This window comes from Centropristis striata, chromosome 14 (genome assembly GCF_030273125.1).
Source record: "Centropristis striata isolate RG_2023a ecotype Rhode Island chromosome 14, C.striata_1.0, whole genome shotgun sequence".
Lineage (NCBI taxonomy): Eukaryota > Metazoa > Chordata > Actinopteri > Perciformes > Serranidae > Centropristis > Centropristis striata.
Window position 1 is genome coordinate 1,027,274 of NC_081530.1, and position 26,705 is coordinate 1,053,978.

General features: G+C 37.3%; 2 protein-coding genes across 2 annotated transcripts in view; one reads left to right on the plus strand and one right to left on the minus strand.

Annotated features, from left to right (window-relative positions):
- Positions 1-18,017, plus strand: part of col16a1 (collagen, type XVI, alpha 1) — a 101,339-nt gene extending 83,322 nt beyond the window's left edge. The window contains exons 50-71 of the mRNA XM_059350193.1: positions 1,339-1,392; positions 1,487-1,540; positions 1,618-1,671; positions 2,352-2,396; positions 2,507-2,560; positions 3,351-3,386; positions 3,473-3,535; positions 3,619-3,690; positions 3,784-3,837; positions 3,951-3,995; positions 6,469-6,513; positions 6,755-6,808; positions 7,202-7,255; positions 7,349-7,399; positions 7,817-7,906; positions 8,019-8,054; positions 9,922-9,966; positions 13,293-13,487; positions 14,068-14,131; positions 14,304-14,480; positions 14,571-14,648; positions 16,492-18,017. Of these exons, the coding sequence (XP_059206176.1) occupies positions 1,339-1,392; positions 1,487-1,540; positions 1,618-1,671; positions 2,352-2,396; positions 2,507-2,560; positions 3,351-3,386; positions 3,473-3,535; positions 3,619-3,690; positions 3,784-3,837; positions 3,951-3,995; positions 6,469-6,513; positions 6,755-6,808; positions 7,202-7,255; positions 7,349-7,399; positions 7,817-7,906; positions 8,019-8,054; positions 9,922-9,966; positions 13,293-13,487; positions 14,068-14,131; positions 14,304-14,480; positions 14,571-14,648; positions 16,492-16,685 (1,614 nt within the window). The 3' untranslated portion in view covers positions 16,686-18,017. The remainder of the gene's footprint in view (positions 1-1,338; positions 1,393-1,486; positions 1,541-1,617; positions 1,672-2,351; positions 2,397-2,506; positions 2,561-3,350; positions 3,387-3,472; positions 3,536-3,618; positions 3,691-3,783; positions 3,838-3,950; positions 3,996-6,468; positions 6,514-6,754; positions 6,809-7,201; positions 7,256-7,348; positions 7,400-7,816; positions 7,907-8,018; positions 8,055-9,921; positions 9,967-13,292; positions 13,488-14,067; positions 14,132-14,303; positions 14,481-14,570; positions 14,649-16,491) is intronic.
- A 1,067-nt stretch (positions 18,018-19,084) lies between these two features.
- The window catches only part of col9a2 (procollagen, type IX, alpha 2), a 32,467-nt gene continuing 24,846 nt past the window's right edge, over positions 19,085-26,705 (minus strand). Inside the window, exons 28-32 of the mRNA XM_059350174.1 lie at positions 24,018-24,164; positions 23,819-23,873; positions 23,474-23,662; positions 21,306-21,383; positions 19,085-20,400 (exon numbers count right to left, since the gene is read on the minus strand). Coding sequence (XP_059206157.1) covers positions 20,195-20,400; positions 21,306-21,383; positions 23,474-23,662; positions 23,819-23,873; positions 24,018-24,164 — 675 coding nt within the window. The 3' untranslated portion in view covers positions 19,085-20,194. The remainder of the gene's footprint in view (positions 20,401-21,305; positions 21,384-23,473; positions 23,663-23,818; positions 23,874-24,017; positions 24,165-26,705) is intronic.

Here is a 26,705-nt window from a genome sequence, read left to right on the forward strand (position 1 = left end):
TGTGATGATTCACATTAATACACAGTTAGCTAAACAGCTAAATATCACTCTCAGATGAGAGTTTTAAAGGAGCCCAGCTTCCATTGACGTCCTTTTATTCGCTCGTATTTTTCTCTTTTGTTCCATCGTTCATCCGTCTTCAGCTTACAGCAGCTGTTGCCAGGCGATGGATCACACTCACACATGCATATTAATGTTTACGCCAAAACAATGTTCAATATTCACTTAGAATGTATGCATTAGAGAAGTCAGGTCGGTCTCTTTAAGTCTCTTTAACCCCCCTGTACTGCTTGTTGGATTGATGCTTTAAAGCAGCTGTTCTCAACCTTGGGGTCGGGACCCCAATTGGGGTCGCGAGATGATTTCTGGGGGTCGCCAAATCATTTTTGAAGTCAGCTCTGTCTCCACTGTGTTAAAGTGTTCATGTGTGAATGTGTTTTCGTCTTTTTGGTCACTTAATGTCTTTTTTTTTTGGTCATTTTGTGTCTTTTTTGGTCATTTTGTTTCCTTCTTTTGGTAATTTTGTTTCTTTTTTGGGTCATTTTGTTTCTTTTTTGATCATTTTGTAGTCAATTTGTATCTTTTTTGTTCATTTTGTTTCCTTTTTTTGGTCATTTTGTTTCTTTTTTGGGTGATCTGAACTGTGCGTGTGAGATTCTGTTCAGTGAGTGGGGGTCACGGACAACATGTATGTTAAATTGGGGGTCGCGACTCAAAAAGGTTGAGAACTACTGCTTTAACCCATTGAAGCCTGGAAAGCAGATACGTCGTTTTGTAGTATTTGTATAAGCTCTCAAATACTTTTTGATTTCATTTCTACCTGCTACAGAGGCTGAAAAATCTGTTATTTAGTAGAAGCGTTGACACTTCTGTTGAATTTCCTGAAAAACTTCAGTTTTTAGGGACTTATTTTAAAATCGCCCAGAGGTTTTACAGGCATTTTAGGCCTCAATGGGTTAAAGAGACAAATGACTTAATGGAGTCAGCAGCTTTTGTAGAGTCTTCATTAGAATCTGCAACCAAATAAATGAGGAAGATGAGGGAAGCGACAATCTATCATTTAAAAAATAAAATAAAAAAATGTAATTCACCGAGCAAGGCCGAGCAGGCAGTGTTCAGCCTCAGGATATCACCATCACAGACCCAGATCACCATCCTGAGGCCTGATAGAGGACAGAAGCAAATGTAGGACTCCCAAAGGGAGACGGCCCGGCCAGTTAGCTGTTTCCTCTCTTTGATATTGACTCGCCTTGTCCTTGCCCCATTTCCACCAGGGGAGCATACATATCACATCCTCTCCTCCATTTTCTAATCATCCCTCTCTCCCGTCATTCTCAGGGTCAGCAGGGCGAGCGAGGGTCAGATGGCCTCCCAGGATTGAAGGGCGAGCAGGTAAGTATCTGCCAATCAATGTCCTCCTGAAATCGGAACATGGAGAAAAATAATTTCTTTCCAGGTTTGATTGATTGTGTGATCTTCCCCTCAGGGCCCTCCGGGGACGTCCGGGTATCCAGGAGCCATGGGGCCCCCTGGGCTGCCTGTAAGTTACTCTCACCTGCCTCATTATGAAGAAAATATGGGATTGGCATTGATTAACTGTCCATATGTATCTGTCAGGGACTGAAGGGCGAACGTGGGAGCCCAGGAAGCGATGGTCTAAAAGGAGAACCAGTAAGCCATTAGACTATCACTGTTATAAGATCACACACGTTGAAATTTCAGGACATTGTATGTTCAAAAACATTAGAAATTATGTTTCGAGTGGTAAACATGTCAATTCCTGTTTGTATTCAAAAAATGTTTAAATTAAGGCAGGGGATTTATAACTTAAGGGGGTTAATGCTAATGTTTGAAACTCAGAAAGTCAGAACTAATCTCAAATACAGATGTGTCAGTTTTGGGTGTAAAATTATGGAATTATGGACTAAATGATGAAATAAAGATGTGTAATTCTATGTTAGTTTTCAAGAAGACTTTAAAATCTAAAATTATCAAGGGTTACAATGAAATTTGATTGAATTTGATTTTTGAGTTTAAGGTATCATGTGTTTTGTAACAATGTGAATTACTCAGTTAATGTAATGTATATAATGTATACATGTAGATGGTACAGGAGAGGCAAAAATAAGCCTTTAGTGGGGCTTCAGCCTATTTCTTTTTTGGTTGCTGTCTGATGGATTCTTTTGTAAAAAACATGATTTTATTTTGTTGTCTTTGTTTTGTTTGTTTTTGTTGTTGTTGTTGTTTTTTGTTGTGTTTTTTTTTAACCGAAATAAAGCATTCATTCATTATAAACTGCATCATGAATCTGCAGCTAGTGTTGCAAGCTAACATGTCGCTCCCCTCTGCAGGGTGCTGCTGGGACACCTGGCTACCAAGGACAGGCTGGTGCACCGGTCAGTGTTTCATTCTGCATTTTGCTCAGCAATATTTAGAGCCTGGCCTCCTCATTTATCATTACAAACTGTAATAACTGAGAATAATTTGAGCCAACCTGTGTCTGCAGGGCATAAAAGGAGAAACAGGACCAGCTGGTTCTGCTGGTCCCAAAGGGGATCAGGTATGTATCACACATACATAAACATTGGGGGTGTCATGATTTCAATTCTAAATCAAAAATGTTGGAAATGTTCTTTTATATATAATTTTTTAAAAACAAAAGCCGGATCTGAGATTTCCCTTCCCAGTTAGTTATTTAAACAACAAGTGCATCAATGATGGAATAACTGGCAGCAGGACATTTAGAGACTGTAGCAACCTACAGAGCCCGAAACAACGCTCAGTGAACTGTTTGGAATTTTGCAAAAAAACAAATTTTTCCTCCTACATGTATTGCTATTTATCAATCTTAGCATTTTTTAAAGTTTTCTGTAAGACTTGCACGCATTTAGCGGTGGGTTCAGTGAGGTCATGGGTCTTTCATGGGTCATCCCTCAATAAAATTATTGGTTTCCCCTTAAAATATATACAAAAATATATCCCAATGCTGCATTCATCGGTGTGTGAATGAATTCCCAATGGTGGCAGGTGGCACCAGTGTGCCCTGGTCGCCTCTGCCACCAGTATGAATGTGTGTGTGAACAGGTGAATGAGCGTAGAGTGTAGTGTAAATCGTTTTGAATAAAAGCGACTTCATACTGCATCAAGTTGTTGTTTTAAAGTACCATTCTGATATCTAATGGCTCTTCTTTTTGTTGTTTAACAGTCATAACATGAAGAGTAAATAATTTAGATTTGAACCAATGATCTGTTGATTTTTATAAATTAAATTGATAGTGTAATGGTATAGCAGTCCTAAAAAAGTTTAACTCAAACCAACTCATATTCATATGTTATTCTTTTTTTTCAAGGGTTTCGCAGGACCACCAGGTTTCCCAGGACCGCCTGTATGTAAATGTTTAACTCCTCCATGTCAGATTCTTGTCTTTGGATTAGTTGTAGTGACTTTGTATGTTATTGTGTGTATTTGAAGGGAGGACCAGGTCCTTCCGGCAAACCTGGACGGGAAGGCCTCCCTGGGCTCAAGGGAGAAAAGGTGAGTACTAATCACAAATTTTGCAGATGTTTTTGCTTTCAAAACTGTGAACTGTGTTGTAGTGAACATCCCTGTTTTCAAAGGGCAATGATGGTACTCAAGGCTCTCAAGGACCAACGGGACCCCCAGGCTCCCCAGGCTCCCCTGGGATGATGGTATATTGTTATATAATAAATTTGACCCATTCAATGAACTGTATAATATCCAGAATCCTCATATGCACTCTCTGTCCGTGTTTGCAATGAAAGGGCCCCCCTGGTATCGAGGGATTGGATGGCAAAGATGGTAAACCAGGGCTGCGGGTAGGCTCCACATCAGCACGCCCACGCACAAGCAGAATATTCAAACACACACATGCATTATATACATACATATAACTGTTGACCTTTGGCGCTGCTATTATTGTTGTTGTCAGGGAGAGGCCGGCCCTCCAGGCCCAATCGGGCCACGAGGAATCCCTGTAAGTATCACCTCTAACAGCTACATGACCTGATTCAATCTCTATCTATCCTGGCAGAAAACATGAATTAGGTATGGAAATTATATACTGAAAATTAAATGCCAAACCAGATCTTGATATGGAAAATAATGCATTTTTATATGCTACTTGCAGCCTTTCGATGTTCTGTGTTATGCATTGGGAAAGCATGCATTTAGAGATAGATAGCTACAGAAATTAAGAAAAGCTGCAGACTTTTCCTCTAGCACCACCATGAGGTTCAAATTTGAGTAAATTATCTCAACAACTACTGGATGGATTTCAATGAAAGTAGGTACAGACACTGATTGGCTCAGAATTAATTATAATAATTTACTTTTCCTCTAACCTTCCCTCGAGCAAAAATCAACAGGTCAGATTTTAATTGGTCCGGTTCCTTAGTATTTAACCAAATACCTGCGAAATGATATCCATTTTTAAAAGTGGGCATAGCCACTGTGACATCACCCAGTAATTTGTTGACGACTGTTTTTAAAACCTCAGGTTTGGCTTTTTGGCTGTCGTCGTCTTGTTTTTTTGGAGCCAGAAGTGACCATATTTGGAAGAGTGGGTGGAAAGGGGAGGTCCCAGTATCATAAGCATAGCAAATGCTAAGTTACTACTAAGTTACCAGCTAATTCTAGCGCCACCTAGCTAGATTATCAAGGTGCATCCATAATTCACATTAACTGTGACATTTTTTAGGATGCCAATTTAGACTGGAGAAAACAAAATGTACATCCTAGAAAATAAAGAAAAGTTCATCTTTAATGAACTGAAAACACACCAAGAAAGTTCTAAGATGAAAAAAAAATAGACAATACCTAGAAACGAGTCCACAGCTTATTTTGGTCTAAATGGATCATCATGCTGTATCGAAGAAAACTTGAAACTAGCGATTATAAACTCATTAGGAAAATGTCTACTGAGCTAATAAATTAAGTGATAAGTAGGGTTTTTTTTTTCTTATAGGCTTCTATACAATAGGACTTCTTTTTGCAACCAATTTAGTCGCCCCCTACTGGCCAATAGAATGATGCAGGTTTAAGGCTTAACCCTTTATCAGGCAAAGAACTATATTTGGTAACTTCAGGTAATATTTCGAGAAAAAAATTGCAAATTTACTAGATTAAAGTGGCAAATCTACAAGAAAAAAAGTCGCAGATTTAAGAGATTTAAAGTGGCAAATCTGCGTGAAAAAAGTCGCAGATTTACGAGAAAAAAGTGGAAAAAAGCAACTTTTTTCTCCCAGATTCACCACTTTAACCCTTAATAGGGCACTCATTGAAATACTTGCAAATTCCAAATTTCAACCCTAGAGAATATTGGAGGATATTACATACTGCCAGAATGTGTAAAAAAAAACATACGAAAATAATATTTTGAGAAAAAAGTTTACGAGATAAAAGTGGCAAATCTACGAGAATTTTTTTTGCAGATTTATGAGATTTAAAGTGGTGAATCTGGGAGAAAAAAGTTGCTTTTTTCCCACTTTTTTCTCGTAAATCTGTGACTTTTTTCGCACAGATTTGCCACTTTAAATCTCTTAAATCCTAAAAGAAGTAGGTTTGCCACTTTAATCTAGTAAATATGCAACTTTTTTTCTCTAAATTTTACCTGACTCTAACTACCAAATATAGTTCTTTGCCTGATAAAGGGTTAACTTTTCAAGCCTGGAGATTTCTCCTTGGACAGCATTTAGCTCATAGTCTAAAAACAGCCCGTACACTGTTATTGTGGAAAAAACATGAAATCTATAGAGAAATATGTAAATGTGTTTTTCCAAACATTCAAATCACCAATGTCCTCGTTATTTTTCACATTGCTTTGGTAGATAAAATCTGGTAGGCATACTTTTTTATTATACATGGCTCACCTTGAGTCTCACAAACAGCAAACTAGTATGCAAATCAGCCTGCATGACTAAACCTTTTTCATAGAAAACCTATCCAAAGCTCTTAACGGTAAGATGGATTGTCAACGATGGCTGCATTTTTTTTCTCCTTAGATTGTGACTTGCATTTTGGATTTCAAATGAATGCATATGTATAGAAAAGTTTTAAGACAGGTTTGTTCATCTTAGTTCTTGACTTCTGAGTAGGAAGTCAATGAATGGATGTGCAATCATTACTGTGCCTTGTTAATTTTGTAGATGTCACTGGAGATGAGAGAAACTTCTAAGTGTCCTATCTCCTTCTTAGATCTTTTAAAATCTTCTAAGGTCTTTCTGTCTTGTATCCTGACACAGCAGAGATAGTCAGTCTCTACTGTAGTCAGCTTCAGTGAAGAAATGAGTATCTCCCTTCTTTTTTCTTTCTCCCTGTATCTTAGTTTGTGTTCTACCCAAGAGCAGGTGTTCAGGATTTCAAAGACACGTCTGCCTGTTCTTTGGCAGCCTCGACTTTGTGAATTTTGATACTGTACCAATCTGATTCTCTTTGATGTCTCTCCTCAGGGATTCAAAGGGATTAAAGGCCATGCTGGCTTCCCTGGACAGAAGGTTAGCCAACCACTCATTGCTTTACCATCACACTCTGTCTGTCTGTTTGTCTGTTTACCATTGCTGCCTGCTGCATCTATCTTAGGCCAAGTTGTTTGATCAAACTGATAATTATGTCATGACACAAGTCGGTGTGTTGTTACTGTGCTTCCTCATTATTTTGAGTCTCCTCTTGTAGCAGAAAGATGCATTCCACTCATTCTTCCTGCATTTCCCTTTTATTACTTTCTCATTCTTTCAGGGTGAAGCTGGACCTTCAGGACCACCTGGACCACCAGGCAGGATGGGACACGATGTGAGTATTTCTGCATTCTGTCAAGAAAGTTCTAAGATGAAAAAACACACAAAAAATACTTGCAAATTCCAAATTTCAACCCTAGAGAATATTGGAGGATATTACATACTGCCAGAATGTGTAAAAAAAAAAACATACGAAATTAATATTTTGAGAAAAAAGTTTACGAGATTAAAGTGGCAAATCTACGAGAAAAAAATGCGTAGATTTAAAGTGGTGAATCTGGGAGAAAAAAGTAGCTTTTTCCCCCACTTTTTTTCTCATAAATCTTCAACTTTTTTGCACCCCAAGTGCATTTGGATAGAGATTAAAGTGCACATTGAAAGCAAGAGTATCTAAACCATAATCAGTGTGATCCTGGAGATCTCTGAAGGCCTACTGTGACCTTTGCAGGGTGATCCTGGTACTCCGGGAGCTCTGGGACGACCTGGACCCCCTGGCAACATCGTAAGTTCACCGCCCCTTTAACCTTCTACTCTACATGTATGTTCTCTTCATACTGGAGTGTGTTAAACCTGAATAATGTGTGTTCCTCTTTAGGGTCCTTCAGGTCCATCAGGACCACCAGGACCTCCCGGTCCATCAGGAGTGGTAAGAATAAAAATCCTGTGAACTTCATATTTTTTAATAAACAAGAAGCGGGTTAAATTAGCTAAATAAATTCCCTAGGGGAAAATGGGCTCTTTCAGTGTTTCAGAATAAAATGCAGCAAATAGTGAGTGCTCAGCATGACAAATTATACTAGATAAAATATTTATTATAGTCATAATTAACAATAAATAATTATAGAAGCTACCCATACTAAAAAAAATAGATGATGATGAAAGATAAGGATTTATTTATAAGTTGAAATCAGTGTGCCTCAAGAAAGTATTAGAAATCTGCATTATGAGCGATACTATATATTGTTTATGAGTGTGTGTGTGGGTGTGTGAGAGGGGGGAAACAAGAGATAATTAAAATAAAAAGAGAATCTGAGCGTCTGAATTCTCCGTCTTCCCTCTGTAGGGTATAAAAGGAGATAAGGGCCAAGCTGGAGAGAGAGGTCTTCCAGGCATGGGAGGAGCCCCAGGACCCCCGGGGCACCCAGGGATCATGGTTGGGGCCTCTAAACTTCTGTTTACATCCACATTTGTCCCCCTGAAGTGTAATTACAATGCCAACATACCTTACTTTAACTGTTTCCTCCTGCTTTGATATTGTCTTTTAGGGAGAGCCAGGAAACGACGGAGCAGCTGGTAAAGATGTGAGTAAACCTGGTTTGTCCTCATTAACCTATTAAGGCAGGGGTGTCAAACTCAATGGGCCAAAATTTAAAACTTGAATAAAATCGCGGGCCAACATTGAACAAATAAACCTTTTAATATATACCAAACATGTTTTGCTTTAACATTAAATATGGAACCAGCAACGCTTATAAACATACAATATATAACTAAATAGTGCAGACATGCAAAATCAAATTTCAAATAAAAAACACATCAATGTCATTAATGTATTAAATAAAAAATAAATAAAAATCGTATGCCTCTTTTCTATTTGCATCCTTCTGATTTAAATATCAAAATAAACTTTTTCAACAGGTTAATAAATTCTGCCTTTCTTTTCTCCATTTTTGGGAAGGGGTAGCTGGGAGACAGCTCTAGCTTGAGGTTGCTATGACGACTGTCACAGAGGAGCGATAGAAATGAAATTCAAAAAGTATTTGAGAGCTTATACCAGAGAAGTTGAGATGCATTTCATTGGACAAGAGACCGAAAATAGGTGGAAAAAACTACAAATACTACAAAACGACATATCTGCTGTCCCGGCTTTAATGGTTGAGTGACGCAACAGCGCTTTCATGGTAGAAATGCGATAATGCTTTCCCGCCTTAAATGGGTTAAAGTACTACTAAGCTAAGACAAATGGGTTCAGAGTGTACAGACTGACTGGATATACTGTAACAGATAGCCTTAAGTATTTAGACTTCATTTTATCATTTTTTTTTTGTGTATTTATTTTATTGTTTTCATAACAGAAAAATAAAAACATATTATATATACAAATTAGAGATAATTGGTGGAGCTACACAGAACAATACATGTTTTTTTTTTGTTTTTTTTGACAGAGTTTTTGACATTAGACAAACAAAACAAGGGTATAACATAAATGGCACTTCAACAGAATAACACTAATTCAGTTTTTAGACATTAAATCAAGAAAAGGTTCTCATATTTTAAAAAAGATATCCTCTTTAGTAGATATTATGTACCTGATTTTCTCCAAGTGTAATACATTTCCCAGCTCTCTCAACCACATTTCAAATGTAGGAGCCCTGTCAGATTTACAAGATTGTAGAATTAACTTTCTGACTAACAATGTTGAAAGGGAGATAGCCTTAGCTTCATAACTACTTTTTATTTCATCATTTTACAATACAAATCACAAATTCACACATTTCATAAAGCGTTGAATATTGTTACAATATTCCAAACAGTGAATATTGTAATATTTTGAGTAATTAAGATAGTATGCAGTTTTACATCAGCTTAAGGTGTGACATAAAAGGAAAAAAAGTCTAAGTAAAACAAATGCCTGTACATGTGCGGGTTAATACACATGCAGTGTTCTAACAGCAATATTCAAATATCAATAATGCAAAATATATTGAAAAAAATGTTCATTTTGGCATGCATGTTTTGCTATTTTCTGTCCCTATTTTTTATATGTTAAAGACAAGAATTGGTTGCCAATTTCTCGAAATGCTCCCCACCTGCAGCCTGGCATCTGTTACTGTCGAGACAAAACAAAAATCCTATTTTTCTGCAACTTAACACGAATGCAACTCAAATCAAAAGCTGACTGTTGCTTATCCAGGTAATATATTTTAACTACACCTGCGTGGAAAAAGTAAATGTAGCTTTAGTCATTGGGCTTGTTGCTGTCTAGTTGACAGTTTGGTTTCTTTTGTTGTGACTGGACTGCACCTTTAACAGCTCATTATACATTTCTGTGGCATTAAAAAAAAGTGTGGCAGGATAAATGTCAACAAGTCAGATTTTAAACTCTCTTTAAATACGTGATGATGTGCATATTTCACTCCTCTGATGGAACTTTCTGTGTTGTGACAGGGAACAGTCGGCCTACCAGGAGACAACGGGCAGCCGGGGCAGAAGGTACGAGTCGACTCGGGGGGACACACTATATTATCCATCACCGTGTGTGTGTGTGTGTGTGTGTGTGTGTGTGTTCTTGTACTTCCTACATAGTGAGGACCAGAACACATTTTTAACCAACAGAGTGGGGACATTTTTGCAAAGTGAGGACATTTTGGCCGGTCCTCTCAAAAATGAGAGTTTATAACATTAACTGAAACTGTATTGTGTGCTTACAAAAATAACTAAAACTAACTAAAATTATAGTGAAAATGCCCTTCGTTTTCGTCATTGTCAACTTTTTTCATACATAATGAAGATGGATCAGACAAAGGAAATGAAGGCAAAATTTACTGTGACCTCTTTTAATCTCCCACCCAACAAATACCGCATTACAAAAAACTAAAACTAATAAAAACTAAACTAAAACTAAAGCATTTCAAAAACATAAATACTGAATTAAAACTGGCAAACTGACTCTGAAAGTTATAATAGTTTTGGATTTTTCATTAGCTTTAGTTTTATTTTCATTGTGATGTTTTGTTTTCAAATTCAATTAGTTTTAATTAGTTTTTAAACTAATTAAAACTAATTGAATTTGAAAACAAAACATCACAATGAAAATAAAACTAAAGCTAATGAAAAATCCAAAACTATTATAACTTTTCAAGGGAATTCACTATTACAATGAGGGTCCTCACAAAGATAGAAGTACAAGAATGTGTGTGTGTGTGTGTGTGTGTGTGTGTGTGTGTGTGTTCTTGTACTTCCTACATAGTGAGGACCAGAACACATTTTTAACCAACAGAGTGGGGACATTTTTGCAAAGTGAGGACATTTTGGCCAGTCCTCTCAAAAATGAGAGTTTAAAACATTAACTGTAACTGTATTGTGTGGTTACAAAAATAACTAAAACTAACTAAAATTATAGTGAAAATGCCCTTCGTTTTCGAAGCACAAAACTAAAGCATTTCAAAAACATAAATACTGAACTAAAACTGGCAAACTGACTCTAAAAACTAATTAAAACCAATTGAATTTGAAAACAAAAAATCACAATGAAAATAAAACTAAAGTTAATGAAAAATCCAAAACTATTATAACTTTTCAAGGGAATTCACTATAACAATGAGGGTCCTCACAAAGATAGAAGTACAAGAGTGTGTGTGTGTGTGTGTGTGTGTGTGTGTGCAGACCCTCTGAATGCAGGTATATGCCCCCTCTTTCTGTTCCTTTTAGCTCAGGGAGACTAAGGCCAGCACACTATGGTGCTGAACAGGCTTGCTACTTACATTTCTGCCGACTCAGCACCTGCACTTAACACAGTCATCAGTTCACTAACCCCCCGACCCCCCCACCCACACCTCCTTCCTCCTTCCTCCTTCCTCCTCACCTCACCTCACCCCTCCATGCTAACCCTCTGATGCTAACCCTCCTGTTGGATCCTCCTTAGACAACACAGCTTCCAGTACTGTAGGTGGATCAGTGATAAAGTTATTCTCTGCCTCTGGGATAATGCTATTAAGCCTGAGGGGAGATGCTAGATGAGGCTATTTGTCACAGTGACAGGACGGCATTGTCAGGGTTTTAGCTGCACAGTAGAGGAGAACAGAGGAGAAAGAGGAGAACGGACTCCTCTATTCTTCTCCTCCTCTCTATTTCAAGAGTGGCCTGTCTGTGGGTGACGTGTAAACATTAGACGTCCATTATGTGCTGCTTTGTCCTTGATAAATCACTGTCGCTAATGTAGCACGGCTGTTTTCTGAGTGTATTTAAAAAACCTGGCGGAGGGCTTAGTTGTGTAGAACAGCTGTTCTCAACCTTGGGGTCGGGACCCCAATCGGGGTCGCGAGATGGTTTCTGGGGGTCGCCAAATCATTTTGGAAGTCAGCTCTGTCTCCACTGTTCAAAGTGTTCATCTTTTTTTTTAAGTCATTTTGTGTCTTTTCTGGTCATTTTGTGTATTTTTTTGGTCATTTTGTGTCTTTTTTTGGTATTTTTTTTTCTTTTTTGGGTTATTTTGTTTCTTTTTTTGGTCATTTTGTGTCCTTTTGTGGTATTTTTTTCTTTTTTGGGTTATTTTGTGTCTTTTTTTGGTCATTTTGTTTCGTTTTTGGGTCATTTTGTTCACTTTTTTTGGTATTTTTTTCTTTTTTGGGTTATTTTGTTTCTTTTTTTGGTCATTTTGCGTCTTTTTTTGGTATTTTTTTCTTTTTTGGGTTATTTTGTTTCTTTTTTTGGTCATTTTGTGTCTTTTTATGGTCATTTTGTGTCTTTTTTGGTCATTTTGTTTACTTTTTCTGGTCATTTTGTTTCTTTTTTTGTATGATCTGAACTGTGCGTGTGAGATTCTGTTCAGTGAGTGGGGGTCGCGGACAACATGCATGTTAAATTGGGGGTCGCGACTCAAAAAGGTTGAGAACTACTGCTGTAGAAAATGATGAAGATGAAATCCTTTCAGATAGCTTTTGGATAAAAGCTATCTGAAAGGATTTTTGACATTCTTCGATATTTTGCAATTTTTGGACAAACTAATGGAAACATTTTTGGAAGTTTTTAGACATGTAATACTCTGAATCTTTTTCGACATAGTATAAGTATTTTTTTCAGTTTTATTAAATTCTATAATATGACATTTTCCTTACTTTTTTTTAAATTGTCGTATTTTTTGCATAATATGATGGGTTTTTAAAAACTTATTTGGACATACTCTTATGAATCAACATAAAATATTTGGCATTTTTAGACATACTATATTAATACATTTTCCTTTCTTTTTTGGACATATAGTGCTCTTATATTATTCAATATACTATATTATGCCTTTTTTCATATTTTGATCATATTACAATATGACATTTTTTTTTTCCAATATACTATAGTATATAGTAATTTCCAATTTTAGGACATGCTATATTATGACATTTTCCTTACTTTTTGGGAAATATAGTACTCTCATACACTATGTTATGGCTTTTTTTATTTTAACATTTTTGGTTATATAGCTATATATATATATATATATATATATGACTTATATATATGACATATATATATGACTTATATATATATATATATATATATGACTTTCCCCCCCTCATCTTTCCTTTCCTTTTTATTTCTTTGTTCTCCCTGGCAGCCCCCACCTCAAAAAAACACTGCAGTATAATATTGCATCACATTTTTAATGGCATAAAATCACCTGACAAATTTCTGTTACATGATAAGTAATTAAGCTTATCATATGATACGTTGGCTTTTTCTGACATATCAACTTTCTCCCATCTCTAAGCTCCATGACTGACATTTTCATTTACCTGCTAATATTTCCTGTTTGTGTCTCTCAGGGCGAACCGGGGGCTGCAGGCCAGAGGGGTCCTGCTGGGGAGAGGGGCCGACCAGGGCCCCCCGGTGGAGGAGGGTACCACTCCAAGGATGCCCAGCCCATGATGGGCCCAGCTGGACCCAGAGGAGAGAGGGGGAGTCCAGGCTCAGACGGCCTCCCCGGAGTCCCTGGAGCTGCAGGGTCCCCAGGAAATGATGTGAGATTGTGTTTCACTACAGTTATCCGGTCTGCAGCCTCATTTATTTAGTTTTTCACTTTAAACTGGCTTCAAATAATGCATCGTCGAGGAGGTGATGACACACAGTACAGTAACCAGAGGTTTAGTTTAGTTTAGTTTATTATTAAGATCCCCATTAGCTGCAGCAAAGCATTCTTCCTGGGGTCCAACAGTATCAAATATACAGTTGAAAACACAAAACATAATAAAAATAAAAAATAAAACAAAACAAAAATTATTCACATATTAATCCGTATTACACACATTTCTACATATATGTATACATCATTACAAAATCTACTAACACATAATACATATGTTGTATATACACCTTCGTTCTACAGCATATACATTATAATAACACATATCATATATCTATAGAAATATACTACATACATATAAATATACCATGTTTTCTTATTTTGATAAATACTGTTTTATTAATATTTTGAATATTTGAATATTTTGAGAGGTCCATCTGCTCTTGTTAATAATGTTGTTTTTTAATTATATCCCTAGATTAATGTTTGCCCTTTTGTTTTTCACTTATGTTAAACAGGCTGTAGTCAATTATGATGAAATCAAGAACTTCATCCGCCAGCAGGTCATCAAGATGTTTGATGGTGAGGCCATGTGCATTGTGATGTGAATAATGCTGCTGTTTCTACACTAAAGTAACATTTCCTCTCCAGATGCATATCTCTCTGTAAAAAAAGGGAAAAAATGGAAATTCAGTTTCTCCTCTGGGACCCCTCTGTGTCTCATCGTTTGTTATTGCATGTTCCTCCTCCCCAGAGAGAATGGCCTACTACATGTCCCGCATGCAGATGCCAGTAGAGATGGTGGCGTCCCCAGGTCGGCCTGGACCTCCAGGGAAAGATGGAGCTCCAGGTAATCCTGGAGGTCCAGGTGCACCTGGACTACCGGGACAGATTGGCAGACAAGGCCGGCCAGGAGGCCAAGGACCACCTGGTGAGCCATCAGTTTGATCAATAATCATTCAAGCAGCTGTGAATGGTTCATCTGTCATGTGGTGAAAATGTGCTGTAATTCTTTCTGTAGGACCACGAGGACCACATGGAGAAAAAGGAGATAAAGGTGTTGGAGAGATGGGCGATGTCGGACCTCCAGGAGCACCAGGTAATGTTCCCTACTGGTCTACAGCAGTAGTTCACAACCTTTTTGAGTCGCGACCCCCAATTTAACATGCATGTTGTCCGCGACCCCCGCTCACTGAACACAATCTCACACGCACAGTTCAGATCACCCAAAAAAGAAACAAAATGACCAAAAAAAGTAAACAAAATGACCAAAAAAGACACAAAATGACCAGAAAATACACAAAATGACCAAAAAAAGACACAAAATGACAAAAAAGGAAACACAAATTTACCAAAAAAAGACACAAAATGACAAAAAAAGACACAAAATTACCAAAAAAGACATAAAATGACCAAAAAAAGAAACAAAATAACCCCAAAAAATAAAAACAATTATCAAAAAAAGACACAAAATGACTAAAAAAGACACAAAATGACCAAAAAAAGACATTAAGTGACCAAAAAGACTAAAACACATTAACACATGAACACTTTAACACAGTGGAGACAGAGCTGACTTCCAAAATGATTTGGCGACCCCCAGAAATCATCTCGCGACCCCAATTGGGAACAGAACAGAATCTCACAGTTCAGATCATACAAACTCAGTTGATACGACAAATTTTGGACAAATAATGAAGCAGACAACAACCAAAACATCTCTCTGTCTGTGCATTTATATCTTTTTTTAATATTTTATTGTTACTTCAACAGTCAGCTTCAAGCCAGAGACTCCTTGGAAAGTAATAACTTGATACTTTGGGATTTGCCAGAAAAGACACAAAATTACCCAAAAAAGAATCAAATTTACCACAAAATGATAAAAAAAAAAAGACACAAAATTACATAAAATGAAACAAAATGACAAAAAAAGACACAAATTGACCACTAAATGATCAGAAAAGACATAAAATTAACAGAAAAGACACAAAATTAGCAAAAAAAAGGACACAAAATTACCAAAAAGACACAAAATGACCAAAAAAGACACAAAATGACCAAAAAGGAAACAAAATTACCAAAAAAGACACAAAATTACCAAAAAGACTAAAACACATGAACACTTTAACACAGTGGAGACAGAGCTGACTTCCAAAATGATTTGGCGACCCCCAGAAATCATCTCGCGACCCCAATTGGGGTCCCGACCCCAAGGTTGAGAACAGCTGGTCTATGGAACAGTAAGTAGCAGTAGAGTGGCAGCCATATTGTGTTTTGGCCTTTATTGATACGGTAGCTAACACGTTAGCTAGCTAGTTAGCAATGTGTGACATATTTCACTCTGTGTATTGACAAAAAAGATTTTTTACTCACAAGTTGTTTTACAAATGAATTCAAATAAATCTTCAAAGATTTGACGTACACTACTGGTCAAAAGTTTTAGAACACACCAACTTTTCCAGAATTTAATTGAAAATGATGCAGTTTAATGTCTCAGTGTACTCTGAAATGAATGCACATTTGCAACATTTTAAATTCTTTATTGAGCATGATAGTGATTTGAAAGTAAAAAAAAGATTCAAAATCACATTTTATGTTGAACTAAAGGACTAAAAAAAGACACAAAATGACCAAAAAAAGACACAAAATGACAAAAAAGACACCAAAAGACACAAAATGACTAAAAAAAGACACAAAATGACTTACAAAGACATGAAAATAATTCAAAAATGGACAAAATAGCCCAAGACTCCATAGTTCACCACTTACCTTTGGACCCTTTCAAGCTGTTCATTGGACTTGAACTGCTTGAATTTCAATAAAAAACTGGAAAAATTGGGGTGTTCTAAAACTTTTGACCGGTAGTGTACGTATTGGATTTAATTGATCCCCTTTACAAATAAGCGCCACAGTCATTAGAGTCTTTATTTTCCTTCTTCCAGGCGTCCCAGGACCCCAAGGCTACGGCAAGATGGGCCCCCCGGGTCCTGTTGGCCAGCAGGGTGTTCCTGGGATCCCGGGTCCTCCTGGACAGTCTGGCTCCAAGGGCCGCGATGGCCGCTGTAATCCTGCAGACTGTATGAGCCACCAAGTAGAGTACAGCCCCAAGGGCCCCCCTATGAAGGGCCCCTGGTAGAAGAGGGGCAGAGAGGACTAAAAGCCAAAGACCATGATCCAAAGTTAATAAATCTGACCACAAGATGAAATCAAGGAGCTCTTTTGTTATTGCAAATGTACCCACACACACAGATTTCTGCTGTAGTCCTGAGCAGAAATCCACTATTTCTCTCTAAGGGCCCCGCTGGAATGAGGCCCTGCAAAGACACACCAGCAGCACATTTTTATTGCATCATTCTTTTTCCTCTATGGATGCCAGTTCAATGCTATATTACTGCCTTTTATTTTGGCTTCGCCTCTTTATTCTGACTGTGTTTCTCTTCTTTTGTACATTTTCAAACAACCCAGGGGAGGCGACAAGAATCACAATTTGTATTTTCTTCCCCTTGATTAATTCTGGCCTCTTCTGTTTTTTCATTTTCTTTGTCTAAATCTGTAGAAAGAGAATACACACAATTATTGTAGCACTTTGCTTGCACCTCTCATATCTTTGTTCCCTTCTCACAGAATCACATTCAGAGTGCATCCCATGCATTTCTAATATCCTGTCTCAGTGCTTGTGGTGTGATACATATTTGAATTTGACTTGTAAGAGAATATCCCGAGAATTTTATTTCAGTTCTGTAGACAGAGATGTCAAAAACAAGCATTCATACCCTTTTTGATGGATTGACTGTTTTGTATATATTTCTATTTATATATAGTGGCTTTTTATACTTTTTCAACAGATTTGATACAAGGTATATGCATGAGTAGCCACTTATTTTCCATTGTCAGTGGTTATAAAGCAACAAAATAGCCAAAGGGATATTTTTCTAAGGTCTATAAGCTTCTAAAATGGAATAATGTGTTTACTTAAAGACATAATTATTTATAAAAGAAAATTGTGTTTACACAAGAAAGCGTATTGGCTTTTTTAATGATGTTGCTAAAGTTTATTTTCTGTCAGTGTTTTTGGAAATAGATCCATTTTAAAGCATCTCATCTCATTTTGTATTCCAAAGTAGCTGTAAAAGCCATCTGTCTGCTTCAACAGACACTCGTTTAAGAAAATAAGAGCAATAATTGAGCCCATTTACCACAGGTACTGTAACAACACATGGAGCACACACACCAAGCCCTCACAGTCATAGAAAGGATAAAGAACATATTCTGAACAGCCTCACTGATGTTTTTTTTTTTTGTAATGTTACATGTTACTGTATTTTGGGATTGTTTTCTGTAATTTTTTTCCTCATTTTTATATCTGGAAGTCTCCATCGTTAACACTATGAGCCCTGGTCAGAATTTTGTTTCTCACAAGTCTAACCCATGGCAAATGTTGAAATTGAATTAAATTGCTTTTCAAAGATGCTGTTTCATGTTTTTGTTTTTTTTGCCAGCCACTATTCCAATACTGTTGGATGGATTATGAGACATACAGTCATGGAAAAAAATGGGAAAAAAAATTCTTGTTCATTTCAGTGCCTGGTTCAACTAAAGGTTCATTTGTTTGGACAAATATAATGATAACAACAAAAATAGCTTGTACGAGTTTAATTTAAGAGCTGATATCTAGACATTTTCCATGATGATTTCTTGATAATGATTTTGGTTACTATCAATAAAACCATGTTAAATGTCTAGATATCAGCTCTTAAATTAAACTCTTATGAGCTATTTTTGTTGTTATCATTACATTTGTCCAAACAAATGTACCTTTGGTCGTACCAGGCATTAAAATGAACAAGAACTTGAAGAAAACAAAGGTGGTCTAACATTTTTTTCCATGACTGTAAATAATGGATGCAGACTGAAGTTGAAGTTGAAGTTGCGTTCATAACTATTCTGTCTCCTTGTAGCAGTTTGCCTCCCGTTGTGGTTGTTTTGCATCTCCATGGTGATGTTTTGCTTCTTTTTAGTCTTTTTTCCATCACTTTGTAGATGTTTGAAGATTTAGTTGATTTGAGCATCTTTGTAGTTTTTTTTGCATCTCTGTAATTTACCTTTTAGACAGATTAGGGTCTGTTTGTAGTCATTTTTTGCCTGCCTTTGGAGTTTTTTGTTAATATTTTTGTTGGAAAATCAATCAGTCACTTGTTCCCTGGTAGTCCCTCTCAACTCTCTCCAACCTGTGTTTGTTTCTTTACCGTCAACCCATTATGTGCTTCACGTATACTGTATCATGAAACTTTTAAGAAAAACATACGTTTTGAAAGCAGAATTGTACAAGTGTGGTTGCCTTTCATGAAAGAAATACTGTACAGGACATTATTGGAAATTTGGTGGCGCAGGAATTTTTAGAAAAGCAGCTTTGGAAGATGGGAGTTTATTTACATGCATGAATTTATACTACCATTAAAGATTTGAAACAGGAAAAATAAAAAGAATGTGAACGAGACAAACTAAAGAGACTTCCCCACATGATACAGAAGAGCATTAGGTTTTATAAAAGGTTCCTCTTTATTGGTTTGGGTTGACCTGAACAGCCAGAAAAAAAACCTTCTTTACAGATGATTATATAAAGAACAATAAATAGATTCTGTCGATGAAAATAAATCAGTCATTAAATAGCCGACACCCTGTGGAAAGTTGACAGTGGCATAGGAAGCACATTCGGCCCGATTCGTCTTGAGAAAAAGTCGTTATTTCTGTCTGAACTTTTTATTACTCACTGAATTCATTAACACAGGATTTCTGTTGGTGCATATCGTAACCCATTCCTTTTTCTCTACATAATAATCAACACACATTTACAAAGATTTACAGCACTGCATTGTGGGAGATGGGAGTGCCCATTGGGATATGCTGTTGCCAGGCAACAAGAGGACGAGATCAAGCTAGTCGTTAGTTTCTAAAATGAGACTTGGGAAGAAAGCGGGGACGTGGAGGGGGGGAGGGGAGGGGGGCAATGTACACATGAGGTAAACCAGGGACTTCACTAGAGCTGAAGGTACATTTTACAATACAGTACAGTACGGAGTTTCAGTTTCAATCATTTATTGGTCCTTTTTGTACACTTTTAATGCATCAGGTGTGATGTCGCAAGAGAGGCATGGCATTCAGACTTCACAACACGTCTCAAACACAATACTGCATATATAAAACCATATAAAGTGACCACGGTGTGACGGGAAAAGCACCTTTACCACGCTTGGTTCAGCTCCTCTCAGCTCAGATACTGTTATTGTGGTGGAGACGCAATAGAAATCTGTTCCTCTCTCTTTGTGCTGGAGCAGGGCTGGATATTTGGATGGGACTGACACTGACATCATCCAAAAACACTAGAGGATTCAGGAGGATGTGGGTGGCTGTGAGCTGCTGTTGTCATGGTGATGTGGGGGGATTAAGATCAGAGTGTGTCCCACCAGTCAGAACTTCAGGTTGTCAGTTTGAGGAGGGGGCTCTACATCCAGTTATTGTCCCCCACCCCTCCTTCTGGATGTTGTCCTGCAGAGAAGAGTGGTCTCTCTCCTTCTCTCTCTCTTTCTTTCTTCTTCTTCTCCTCCCTCTCTCCCAGGTGATGTGCCTGCTGATGGAGGCAGGTCTCTAAACACCGGGTCCTTTGATGGTTCCTGCCTCCTGTAGTCTGGGGGAGGTGTACGCTGACGCAGCCAGACACATGGCGGTCTCACAGAAGCCTGGTAGACCCGGAGAACCCGCCTTACCGGGGTGACCGGCCTCTCCGGCCGATCCCTGAGGTCCTCTCTCGCCGTGCCGTCCGTCCCTCGCCACCCCATCGACACCAGGAGGACCTGAGGAGGAGGTAGAGGGGTGCAACATTTTTTAAGTCAACCTGGTCTCACAGAAATCCGTGAAATAGCCACGGATTTCGCTTAACTCAAAATCCGTGGAATAGCCACGGAATCGCTCAAATTTCCGTGAAACTGACACGGATTTCGCTACAATGCACGTTAATGACAGTCATATCCCGTGGCTATTCCATGGATATTTGTTCCTATTGGTTTGTTCCAAGTCACGTGACTTTCAAGGTCCCGGCGGTCAGAACAAAAAACATGGCGGACAATTCTCTCATTTTTAGTGAAAAATCAATATTCTGACTTAGTTTCTGCATAAAAATGGATTTTGATCACATTTCTAGCGAGAAATATATTTTCTAAATCTTCACTCAGTGAATGTACATAATCACTTTGTGGTGAAGATCTCGCCAGAAAAATATGACTGTCATTAACTTGCATTGTAGCGAAATCCGTGTCAGTTTCACGGAAATTTGAGCGATTCCGTGGCTATTTCACGGATTTCTGTGAGACCATGTTGATTAAAGTTCATGTTGAGACTCTGGACTTGGATTACATGTGTGCTGTATGTGCATATTTAAACTGTGTGCACAGAAGAGTGTGAGTGTGTTTCCCAGTGTGTGAATCAGTGTGAACTGTTGCAATGCTATTACATTCTCATCCAGCAGCATCTGTTCAATGACTGGAGTTAATGATGCTTTAAAAACGCCTCTAAGCAGCCTCTCCTCTCCTGTGGCTGAGCTGGGACGCCTTCAGTCCTTGAGTTTCTCCCTCCACTGACCCTTTGGTCACTCTTACAGCTCTTGTGTATCTGCATGCATCTTGCAGAGTTCCATGTTATTTAAGTGATGTCACCCCTATGCACCTTTGGTCCAGGAACTTCTTCCAGTCCAAGCTCTTACCTGGTATCCCTGGGGGTCCTGGTAGTCCTGGGTGGGGTTTACCAGGATCTCCTCTCTCTCCCTTTGCACCTCTCTTTCCTAGGTGAGACAACAGAAGAAGGTTTTAACTCTGGTTTCATCCAGAGATCAGCATTAAACAAGCTTAGTGTTTGATCTCAATTCAAATCTGATTTCTTCTTTTTAGATTAGATTTAAATTTTGATTCATATTTATTGTCATTATTATCAACACAAGATCGTCTTTGTTTTTGTAAAAAATAAGTTGAATGAAATCAAGATGAAGAGGTAAAAATGAAACACCAAAGTACAGTTTACATCTCGTACTACATGTCATTTCAAGTGTTAGTCTTCTTACTATAGCTTTATTGTTACGTATTTTGTATAGTAGTTGTTCAATTGGTGACGTTTCCAAAGTAAATTTATGCCGAATTGGATTCTGTATAAAGCTTCTGACTTGCAAGAACCTAAAGAAATGTGTGTGTGATAGCTTATATTTCAATCTTAATTGGTCAAATGACATCATTCTGTCTCCTTCAAATAAGTCTTTCAAAGTTGTGATTCCAGCATTTCCCCACAGAGCAAACCCACTATCAGTCATACCTGGGAGAAAATCTGTATTTCTTTGAATTGGAGTAATTGGAGATAAAACATCAATTCTTTTTTCCCATTTCTTAATCATGTCCCAAGCCTTTAGTGTGGATTTCACAATGAAATTACCATCTGCAATCTCTGGTTTATTCCGATTCAGGATGAATGGGAGACTAGCTTATTGCAACGGTTTACCCAAATTGTATGCTTCAATATGGAGCCAGACAGAGTCCGGATCATCCCGTACCCGATCTCAAGTGTTGGTCTTAGTGTGGTTCATGTGAACACAGCAGTCACACACCGCTGCAGGTTGTCTCGGTCCCAAACTAACTCTGCTACTCTTCTGTGTAGTTTGTTTGATCCAACCTCGATCCAAACTACCAGCTGCAGGTCTGAGATGTGCAGTGCATTGTGGGATGCAGCAGATCGCGTAACTTCTGCTCTTTTTTTAACTGTAATTCATTTTGACGTTGAAAACTTTTATTTATTTATTTATTTTTTTACATTTTGTCTTTATTTAGAATCACATTTCAATATCACATCACCGTTTTGATAATAGACACTGTGATCCATATTTTCAGATTTTTATAAACAAACAAACGAACGAACATGAACTTGGGGGTGTTTCCATCTACAGTAAGTAGTAAAAAACAGATTCAAACATTTTTTTTAAAAGAAAGTTGCACAATATTAAACAAAAGAAGGGCGTTTCGGGGCGATGTACAATCTCCACTTCTCCCAGATTTCCTCAAATTTGGCTTTTTGAAGCCTCACAGAGAAAGTGATTCTTTCCATTACAAAAATGTCATAGATGATGTCATACCACTCGTCTATAGACGGGCTGTCTGGCTTAAGCCATTTCCTTCTTATAGCTTTTTTAGCAGCTACACTCAGTATACGTTGAAAACTTTTAATTGATTTCTAAGTTATAACTTTTTGTTGTTTGAACATCTCCATACAGCACCTCACACCTGACTCTGTGTATGAATTGTGCTCGATAAATAAAACTGCCTTCTCTCTGTGAAGGAAACTAACCAAGTGGAAAACACTCCCAGGTTTATAAAATCTTCAGCTGATACAGACCATAGCAGAAAACTAAAGGTGTGAAAAAGCCCCAGAAAGCTTCACTATCATCACATCAGCATGTACACTGTAAAAAAAACATCTGTTGTTTTTACGGTAAAAAACCAGCAGCTGTGGTTGCCAGAACTTTACCGTAATAAATAAAATTTTCCTTTAAAAGAAACGCTGTTCTGCCATATAATTGACAAGAAAATACTCTGCTGCATAAATTAAAGATTTTACCTTTAAATATTACAGTCTATTTCTGTTGGTGTTTAGTACATTTAACAGTAAGGAAAAGTATTTTTTACAAAAGATAAATGCAAAAATTACAGTGATGACTTATAATATTATTATAAAAATACTGTTTTGGCTGATATATACATTGAAGGTGTTTCATTGTTACTGAAACTGAATTTATCATTTTACGGTCTTTTACTGTCATGGTTTAGCAGTTTTTCACCGTAAAATCTACAGACATTTTTTACAGTGTGGTGATGCTGCTCTGTCTCTTTCTACCTTTCAGTCCCGTGTTTCCGATCTGTCCCGGTGCTCCGATCATGCCAGGAATACCCCGAGCCCCAGGTAAGCCATGTGGCCCCTGAGGGCCAGCTGACCCCGGAGGTCCAGGGGGCCCGGGGGGTCCCATCACCCCGGCTCCACCCAGCACGGCCCGCTTGGCGCTCACCGCCACCGCAGCTAGCCGCTCTGTGACAGGAGAGATGAGGGAGCGTCATTATTTCTGATGAAATTACCTCTGAGGACGGCGACTGATTGCTCAGGAGATGAAAGCAGTTTTGGGGAAATGAGCTCATCTAATCTCCCCGATGGACATCAGAGAGGAATAATCAGGTCTAGACTCACCCTGCAACATCTTCAACACCACTTCAATAATGTGCTGGTCAGATGCATCACGGCCCTGCAGAGGAGGAGGAGAGGAGGAGAGGAGGAGAGGAGGAGAAGAGGAGGAGAGGAGCATTAAGAAGAGACAGCAGCAGAACATCTGCATCCATCCAGACCAGCCCTTATATATCTCCATGATCACAGAGTGAACTGGACTCACTGATGATCCCTGGATGCCCGGCATGCCGGGGACTCCTCGCTCCCCGTTGAGTCCCCGAGGTCCCGGCAGTCCAGGTGGTCCCTGGTCTCCAGGTTTACCAGGGTCCCCAGTGGGTCCGTTGTGTCCCTGGTCACCCCTGATTCCTTGCTGTGGTGAGAGCAGATAGTAACACTCATCATGAATCACTATTAACCCTTTATCAGGCCAACAACTATATTCGGTGACTTCAGTGGATATCAATGGGTCCCCATAATTTGTGTCTTTTAGTGGTCATTTTTGGTAATTTTGTGTCTTTTTTGTAATTTTGTGTCTTTTTGGTAATTTTGTGTCCTTTTTTGGTAATTTTGTGTCTTTTCTGTTAATTTTGTGTCTTTTGTGGTCAATTTGTGTCTTTTTTTGGTCATTTTTGGTCATTTTTTGCTTAATTTTATGTAATTTTGTTGGTCATTTTGTGTCTTTTTATTTTTATTTTTTTTGTGGTCAATTTGATTCTTTTTTGGGTAATTTTGTGTCTTGTGTCTGGCAAATCCCAAAGTATCAAGTTATTACTTTCCAAGGAGTCTCTGTTTGGTCGTACATGAGGAGTACGAGTACGAGGAGAACTTGACTATGACGGCATATTAAGGCCAAGTATTTTTTTTTAAATAAAAATAATAACCGGGGGGGTTGTGCCAAATCTACAAGAAAAAAATGTGCTAGTGGGGAAAAAAACAACTTTTTTCTCGCAGATTCACCACTTTAAATCTCATAAATCTGCAAATTTTTTCTTGTAGATTTGACACTTTAATCTTGTTAACTTTTTTTCTCAAAATATTACCCCCCTCCTCGGGTCCGTATGTTTTTTTTTTTTTTACACATTCTGGCTGTATGTAATATCCTCCAATATTCTCTAGGGTTGAAATTTGGAATTTGCAAGTATTTCAATGAGTGTCCTATTAAGGGTTAATAAAAGTTAAATAGATAGTTCATTACGTTTTTATTAGTCATTATTAATGAACTAGTAATTAATAATGCTAGCTAACTGTTATTGGCACTATAATTTATGTTAATTAACGGTTTATTGTTGCACAATATACATGTTTGCCCTCCTTTTTTGGAGGTTTTGTTGGATTTTTTATAAAGCATAGAGTAAATATTATCTCTGCTACACCTTCTAACCCAACTTCATTTCAACTCATTAGCACAATTTTAACGCTTCATTTTGGAATTTATTCATGGTATTTTGTGACAATTAGATGAAAGACCCCCAAATGTCTGATAATAAAAATAATCAAAACATTTGACCCAAGGGAAAGTATTAATTAATGATCACCAAATTAATTATAAACCTTGTTTCGGCGCAACTGATAACTGATAATATCTTGGTCAGTTGTTCATTTTTAAACATTATTCAGACAGATATTAATTAGTGCACACAAAAAAACACTATTTTATAGATAGATAGTGCAAAATTCATGCTTCTTTATGCCACTTATCAATCATAATTATTAAAAATCCTAATCATTACATTACAACTTTAAAAAAGCCATCCAGATATGCTTATTAATGGTTTACAACACAATTATTAACCATTAACAAATACTTAATATAGTATGGGATTTTTTAATCTGTGCAACAATTAACTATTAAATACCATAAATGATAGCAGTACTAGTATTACTAGTTTGTTAACAGTAAAAAAAAAACTATGAACTAAATTTAAAAAATAATAATAAAAAGGGGAAATAATTTAAAACTGAATAATAGAATTTTAATAATTTATTGTAAATATTGCTTTCAATATTCCTTACTGTTATCTTTTTTCTGATGCTTGCTTTGGCAATATATATGAATTGAATTGAATTGAATTGAATACTACAGACTACTACTATTACTACAAAAAAATACTACCCCCTCAATGTCAGAGATCTGTGATGTGACATATATGTCACTTTGGGCGTTTATGGAATTTATGTTTATGATATTTCTTATTTTTGAATGAATAAATTAGACAGCTTTTCTGCTTACAAAAACATCCTTAAATGCAAAGAAAAAGGCTCCTTAAAGAATCCTCACTAGACCTTATTGATGCATTAATAGCTCTTATTGCACTATTCCTTGATTGTTTGCTTTTTTTTCTTCCTGTAAGTCTCTTTGGATAAAAGCGTCCAAAGCTAAATGACTAAATATAAATGTAAATCTCCACAACATTTATAAAAAATTGTGTCATTAATAGTGCTGTTAGACTACAAATTCCATTTCAGATTTGTTTTAAGTAACAAAATAATAATAAATCAATAATAAATCAATAAAAATAAATAACACTGCCTTATTTGATGGCTTCTCAACAAGCTACTGTAGCTGTAGAACAGGGATTCCCAACGTGTGGTGCGTGGACCCCTGGGGGTGCGCGAGATGATGAAAAATGTAATGGCGTTCTGATAATTACACAATTACATTTTTTTCCCCCACACAATAAAGACGTGTTATTAATTAATTATTAAATACAGGCTATTCAATTTTGTGTCATTTTTTGGTCATTTTTGCATCTATTTTTTGGTTGTTTGGTAATTTTTACATGTATTTTTGGTCAATTTGTGTCTATTTTGATAATTTTGTGTCATCTTTGGTCATTTTTGCATCTATTTTTGGTTGTTTTTGATCTTATAATGAAGCGTAGAAGAAGTTATCATCTTGTTCTTGTATCAT